This window comes from Phyllopteryx taeniolatus, chromosome 9 (assembly GCF_024500385.1).
Source record: "Phyllopteryx taeniolatus isolate TA_2022b chromosome 9, UOR_Ptae_1.2, whole genome shotgun sequence".
Lineage (NCBI taxonomy): Eukaryota > Metazoa > Chordata > Actinopteri > Syngnathiformes > Syngnathidae > Phyllopteryx > Phyllopteryx taeniolatus.
In genome coordinates this window covers 19,284,069-19,291,655 of record NC_084510.1, presented here as the reverse complement: position 1 = coordinate 19,291,655, position 7,587 = coordinate 19,284,069, and the positions used below count along the sequence as shown (strand labels likewise).

The 7,587-nt window shown below is 44.7% G+C and overlaps 1 protein-coding gene across 1 annotated transcript; it reads left to right on the top strand.

Annotated features, from left to right (window-relative positions):
* The first annotated feature begins 3,082 nt into the window (after nucleotides 1-3,082).
* Nucleotides 3,083-7,115, top strand: LOC133483719 (RNA-binding protein 15-like). Its single transcript, XM_061785313.1, has one exon. It carries the CDS (start codon nucleotides 3,639-3,641, stop codon nucleotides 6,042-6,044), a length of 2,406 nt encoding a protein of 801 aa, XP_061641297.1. The 5' UTR covers nucleotides 3,083-3,638; the 3' UTR covers nucleotides 6,045-7,115.
* The last annotated feature ends 472 nt before the right edge of the window (nucleotides 7,116-7,587 follow it).

Genomic DNA, 7,587 nt, shown 5'->3' with positions numbered 1-7,587 from the left:
CAAATAGGTCTGTTGGATTACAAAATGCATCATTAGTACACTGCAAAAACTGGGTTTAAAAGAGCAAGAAAAAAGATGACATCAACGAGATCAGGACTATATTACTTCATTTAAGCAAAGTTATCTGCCAATATAATAGGAAACGTTGACTGGGCGAGATTAGCTTACAACAACATAGCTACCTTAAAAACAACAACAACAAAAAACACTGACACACCACAAAGAAGAGTGTTGTAAACAACCCTGCCACATTTTAATGATTCAAAAAATAACCATGTATATAAAGGGAGGCTTCAAAATTGTGAAAAATTATTCTGTGGCCTCTGCTCTCAAAAGCTGTGAGCATGTCCGCTGACTACACAATACAGTATTAGATACAGTAGTTATCATCCTTTGAACATCTTTTCATCAATTATCTTCAAACATGTGTAATCACTTTACAAGGTCTTTAAAACTAGTGCCAAAAGAATTATGGTATTTATTTCAAGCTAAACTTACGCTTAACCAGTATAAAATCTCAATTACAATTTATATCACCTTAAGATTTTAAAAAAGAAGAATCTTGAAACAAGTGGAATTCTCTTGCACAAAAACTGCCTGGCATGAAGAAATATTTTGGCAGAGAACGAACAAGCACATTTTATTTGGGGATTTGAGATACTGTCTCGAAACTTGGTTACATTTGACTTTTTGTGGGGCAAATGTTTCCAGTTCATGGATTTACAATTTCCCCATGCTTAGTTTTACAATTTTAGGGGTGAATGTTGAGTGTATTTGAGATCCACAATTTTCTACTGCTACGGCAGATTGCTTGGCCCACAAGAACATGTGACCCTCTATAGAGGAACTTCACCAGATGGTCTCTCAAAGAGGGGCCAGCCCAGGCCAGCTCACATGGTTGAGGGCAAAGCTGCTGTCCCCATTTTTGGGACTCTATAATCCACTGAGACTATCCTGTAGCAAATGATTGCAGGTCGTTTTAGTGATGCAAAAATAAACTGGGTCAGATTGACGCTACTGTGAAATCTGGGATTTAATTGAACAAACTGTTCATAATATGTGGGTGAATTGGCTGTTCTTTAAGCATAAAAACAACATAATTCATTAATAACTGCATACATATTTCCCTCTCTGCTGCGAAGCGAGCTGTAATCCTTGTTCGCATTTTAACCGCTTGATAATCATAATAAAACCACCACGTGAGCAAGAATAATTATAATCATAATTTTAATGCAGTCTAACTATAAAACTACATTTATTTAAATGTTGATAATATATTTTTTTAATATTAAAAATATGTATAGTACTGTCCAAAAGTCTATTGGCACCATTAGATTTGTTGTTTGCTAATGTGTATAAGTAAAATGCATGTAAATTCTTCCAGAAGAGGCCAGATTGGTTGAATTGGTAACAAGTGAAAAAAACATTTGAGGAGTGTCCCGTTTGTGTTTATTTGTCCATCTGTTTGTTAGTTTTAGCAGACTACGCCCTGCTTCATGGAGGATTTGGAACAGATTTAGGGTATCATTATGATTCTGGTGGGGTGGACATTCCCGAAATGCCACAATGATTCAAATGGTGAAAATATATTCCTGTATTTGTACCTTTATCGTAGGCTCTTCTTGTCCCATACGCCACACCTCCACAAAGCTTCATAGAAATAGTTTTTATGTTCTTATTTTGCATAACCCTTCTATCTGCATCTGTCCTATTAATTATTCTTTTACTATATCAAAACAATTGCTGTGAAAAGGTTGATTAAAACAAGAAAGCAAGTGCCTTTCTAAGATCTTTGCACAGAACTGTGTTTACATTATAGTTGAGGTGTAAATGAATAAATGCAAATAAAAAAGAGATGTGACATGACATCAGTGAGTTATAGAATTCTTCATGATTTATTGGTGGCTCAATTAGTTAGAACATTTAAGAATGTAACAATGCAAGAAAATGGTCCTACAGTATAATTTGAGCTTGGGTCTGAGTTATAAACAGATGCTGCTCTCTAGTGGTAAAAGTCTAGTGGCAATAACAACCCATAGATGTACTGCTATACAGTACAGTATTACAGTATCTTTTTAGTTTATTAGTTTCGAAAAAATACTATTAATTGGTGCGGGAAAAGTTGAAAAATAGTTATGCAGCGTGTGTGAGCGAATGTCAAATTTGTTGTCATAAAGCTATTTTGGAGGCAACCTGACAAATGATAATTAAAAAAAAAAATTGTAAAGGAAATTAAATAAAAAAATAGACGACTTTCATGTGAATTTCACTTACAACTAAAATACCCTATAATTTTAGTCTGGATCATTGATGGGCAAAGTATGGCCCGCTGACCACAGATGGCCTGCGCTGTTCCTTAATCCGGCCCAGTGAAAATGTATTTTTGATCATTGTTTAATACATTTAATGTAAATAATACATCCATCCATTTTCTGAGCTTCTTCTCCTCACCAGGGTCGTGGGCGTGCTGCAGCCTATCCCAGCTGTCATCGGGCAGGAGGCGGGGTACACCCTGAACTGGTTGCCAGCCAATCGCAGGGCACATACAAACAAACAACCATTCGCACTCACAGTCACACCTACGGGCAATTTTAGAGTCTCCAATTAATGCATGTTTTTGGGATGTGGGAGGAAACCCACGCAGGCACGGGGAGAACATGCAAACTCCACACAGGCGGGGCCGGGGGTTGGACCCGGGTCCTCAGAACTGTGAGGCTGACGCTCTAACCAGTCGGGTAAATAATACACTTATTTTTGATTAAATGATTTATTCATTGTAATCAAATTCATTAAGACAAATAATTGTATTAAAATAAACTTTTACAGTTGTTATTGTAGATAATAAAATATAATCTTAGTTTAAAAAAACGTGCATATATATCATTTGTTAATTGAGTTATGGCAAATATTAAAATTAAAACACATAGTTACAGTTAGTATACATATATACAAATTGAACAATTTTATTGTACAGTACTAAATTATTCGTTAGGTGTAATCAATTATTAAATTAAATCAATTATGAGTAATTCGATACAAAAATATATAATTTCTGGGGGGGCGGGGGGGATGAAATCAACTATTCTACATCCACATTTTAACTTTCATTCTTTCCTTTTTAGCTCAACTACGAATGGCCAGGCCCGTGTGTCCGTTTAGGGCCAATGTGGGCCTAAACCTTCACAATAGTTTGCCCACCCAAATTTAGATAACGCCCTCCCCAACAAAGTGTGTGGGGCATTAAAAGCAAATCACCATCGCTATGCGACCTGTCTGTTAAGTCTTTTAACGCCTTGAAGCTTCACAAAGAAAATGCATATCGTGTGCTACGTGTGACAATCTTTATCTTGCTGCTATTTTCAAAAATCCTTCGTGGCTACGTCGGAGCCGCACCATTGTTTGCGATAGGCTGACGCACTTCCTCCCGTCTCGAGTGACATTCCTGCCGAGCCAATCACAACGCTTCACAGACACAAAGGCGTGACATCCGGTACAGTAGTCAAGTATTCCAACATGGCGCTTGTCCATCTCGAGTGAGGAGTCTCCTTCGGCCTAGTTTCAAGTTGAAAAAGTTTCGTTCGATTTCTGGTTAGTGAAACGCCATTTTGTCGTCACTTCATTTGTACTGGCGTTTGGAAATGAAGGAGAAAGACCGCTCGCCAGTCAGGAAACGTTCGCGGCTGCCAGATGACGGCAAAGATCGAAGAGGAAGTCTCGCTAGCAGGAGGAGCGGAGAGCTGCTGACCGTCGCCAGCAATAACTGTAACAGCTACGTCCCCTGCGGCGCCTCGTCCAGGAGAAGCTTACCCGGTGACAAAAGAGACAATTATTTAGACATTCGGACCGGTAATGGCTACGAGTACGGTGGCGCCGTCCTCGCTTCACGTAGCGACCCACGGTCCCCCGAAAGTGAGTACAAGACTCTGAAAATTAGCGAGCTGGGCTCGCAGCTCAACGACGAAGACATCGAAGACGGACTGTTCCACGAGTTTAAGAAATTTGGAAACGTGAGTGTGAAAATGAGTCGGGAAAACGACGAGAGGGTGGCGTTCGTCAACTTCCGGAAGCCCGACGACGCCCGGGCGGCCAAGCACGCGCGCGGCCGACTGGTGCTCTTCGACCGGCCCCTCAAAGTCGACGTTGTGTACATGAACCGGCGCAGGAGCCGCTCCCCGCTTTCCAAAGACAATTTCCCACCAGGACACAGACACGTTCCCCCCCAGAGGTCACTCTCCCCCACTAGTTTGGGTTACAGAGACTTCCGGTTGCAGCAAATGGCGCTGGGCCCTCTGCCTCCTCCTCCCCTGCCTCACCTCACAGATGTCGAAAGAGATGCATATTATTCCCTATATGATGCCAGGAATCACGCCGCATTCCTTCCAGAATTCCATAACGACAACTTGTCCGAGGACGACCAGAGGGCAAACCGGACGTTGTTTCTCGGCAACCTGGACATCGTCTTGACCGAGAGTGACCTGCGGCGAACGTTTGACCGGTTCGGCGCCATAACCGAGGTGGCCATTAAACGAGCGGGACGCGACCAGAACAGCGCTTTCGGATTTGTCAAGTTTGAAAATCTTGACATGGCCCGTCGAGCTAAAGCGGCCATGTCGGGTAAAGTGCTGGGCCACAACCAGATTAAAATCGGATATGGTAAACCGACGCCCACGACCAGGCTGTGGGTGGGAGGCCTTGGCTCATGGATCTCCCTCGCCGCCCTGGCCAAAGAGTTTGACCGCTTTGGCACCATCAGGACTATAGACTACAGGAAAGGCGACGCGTGGGCTTACGTTCAGTACGAGAGCCTGGATGCCGCTCAGGCCGCGTGCACCCACATGCGAGGCTTCCCCCTTGGCGGTCCCAATAGGAGACTCCGGGTGGACTTTGCTGACACCGAGCACCACTACAACCAGCAGCAGCAGTACGCTCAGCCCCCTCTGCCACTCCCACACTACGACTTGGTCCCTCCGCCGTTCGATCACCGCTTCGCCGACTCGATGAGAGCACGATCGCCGCTGCTGCCGCCGCCACGCTTCAGAGAGCGAGATCTCTCCTCTCCCGCCGAATGGTCCGGCTTGGGTGTCCACGAAAGGATGCGAGGGTCCGGCTTCCCACCCGTAGCTCACTTGGAGAGACATTCCCGTGAGCACTGGCCCGTGGAACGCGAGTGGGAGTTGCAAAGAGGAGCCGCGAGCCGCCGAAAACGACCCTTGGAACACGGGTGGCGTCCGGATCGCTCTCCTGACAATAACGACGCGCCGCGCAATGGCAGCCCTGCCGAGCACAGCCCCGCAGATGGAGGCGGCGATAGCGACAGTGAACACTTGCCTCGCCCAGGTCGACCCTCCCCGACTCGAGGGCACCCAAATATTCAGGACAGGAGAAGAAGAGCTCTCAGCCCGACAGCACCCCCCTCCCACTCGGAGCGCGCAGCCGCCTCGTGCTTCGACAGGGAGCGCAAACGGAAGCCTGGCGACAAACCGAAAAGCCCGGCGGGGAAGGAGGACATCTCGGAGCATCCGTCCACCCAGAAGCTGAGTCAGGTGTGGCGAGGCGTCCTGCTTCTGAAGAACAGCAGCTTCCCCACAGTGCTACACCTACTCGACGGCGACACGGCGGTGGTCTCCAGACTGCTCCTGGAGGGCTCCAAAGGCGGTCAAGCATCGCAGCTGAAAATCAGCCAGCGCCTGCGGATGGACCGGCCCAAGCTGGACGAGGTCTCCCGCCGCATCAAGGCCGCCGGACCGAGCGGCTACTCCGTCCTGCTCGCCATGCCCGGCAATTCCGAGGATGCCACGGCTCCGGAAGGCAAAGACTCGACGGAGCGTCCGCTGAAGAACCTGGTGTCCTACCTGAAGCAGAAGGAGGCGGCCGGCATCGTCAGCCTCCCCGTGGGGGGTACCCGCGACAAGGAGCACAGCGGTGTGCTTCACGCTTTCCCCCCGTGTGAGTTCTCGCTGCAGTTTATGGATGAGTCTGCAAAAGCTTTTGCTAAATCAGATGACGACTACATGGTGATGGTCATTATTAGAGGCGCATCATGAGGAAAATAATACAAAAAAAAAAAAAAAAACTAGTGTCATGAACTGTGTAGTGTGCTTTGTAGATGAGGTTACCTAAGCTGTGTTTCACTGTTTTATTATCAACTACAAGTCAGTTTGAATTTGAAATGTTTCTGAACATATGCTGCCCTTTGCTCTTTAGTTAGCTGCATTGAAGGCTATTGAAACAGAAATGTGACAATTGCTCCTTCTGACTTTTAAGTGATAAAACAAACTCAAATACATAGATGTTTGGGGGGTGAATCCCACATGAAAGTCTTATTTGTTTTATGTCAACCTGATATGTGGACCCCCACAAAAAATGTAACAATACATATGAATGAGTGTTAAAACATTTGATGCCATAGCTCCTTTCTGAGACATATTTGGAGGTTCTGTAAAATCTGTGATGGTGTTTGCGTCAAGCAGCCAATCTACAGAAGAGCATTGTAGGAATACTTAAATTTAGTTATTTTTATTGTTTGCTAGAAATTATGACATAGCATATTTGTGAACTGTCTTATCTAATAATTTACTTTCATTATTGCCTCATTGACATATGTTGAAAAATTTCACGTTGAAAATCAGCAGTGAGTAGTGTGAAAAATCTGATTGTTACAAAGAGCCAATGTTATTTTTATTTTTTTTTTAGTTTTGCACAATGTGAGAACTTAACTTTTGTTGAGCTTGAACCACCTAGAAACACGACTTAATCAATCCAGTGTCAAAGATTGTCATTTCTTTTGTCTAATGAGCAACAAAGTGTATAGGGTTTAAAAAAAAAAAAAAATGCATCAGGAATGTGTGATTGAAGCAACATAGCTTGTTGGTTGGAACGGACTCAATCGATGAATCGTGACCAGAAGGAGGGAAGGGGGTGCTCAGCAGTCCTCCCTCTAATGGGACTTCTCATTGTTTCTCACCATGTCCTGTTTTATTGTTTTCAAATGGAACATGTGTGTGCTGTGTACTCAGGATATTTGGACACGCACACGGAGAGCGGCCGTGCTCGTGGGGAGTAAACAAAGTGCACTTCGCAGATTGTGTCTCAATAAATTTGCTCATTCGTGGGAACCTCAAGGAAAGACTACCTTTGTGACCTTTTCTGTTCTCGGATTTGTCTAACCACTGCTAAAGTCTCATGGGGCTTTTTGACAGTGGGAAACTTCCCAGCAACCAGGAGAGGAAGTGTTGAGTTCCGAGGAAAAGAATCAGTGTGTTGATTACAATTGATAGACCTCTTTTCAATGTGATTTCCAGTCCATCTGCATGGCCTTTTGTAGGCCTCGGGTCTCATCTGGACCACTGGTGCAGTTATCCCAGGCCGACGCGGAGGCATGTTTGTTCACGTTGTCGTCTTCTCGCGAGACTTCACACACACACACACGCATCTTTTCTGCATCAGAGAGCAGCAGCGCCACCTTTATATGACATTAACTGGAATGGAACAAAGGCAGCCATGCACATGAGACCCTTATCTTTATTACTGAGGGATGAGTTACATAATTTGTTTTTTTACAAAATAGTCTGTTGCAAACTCTTCGTG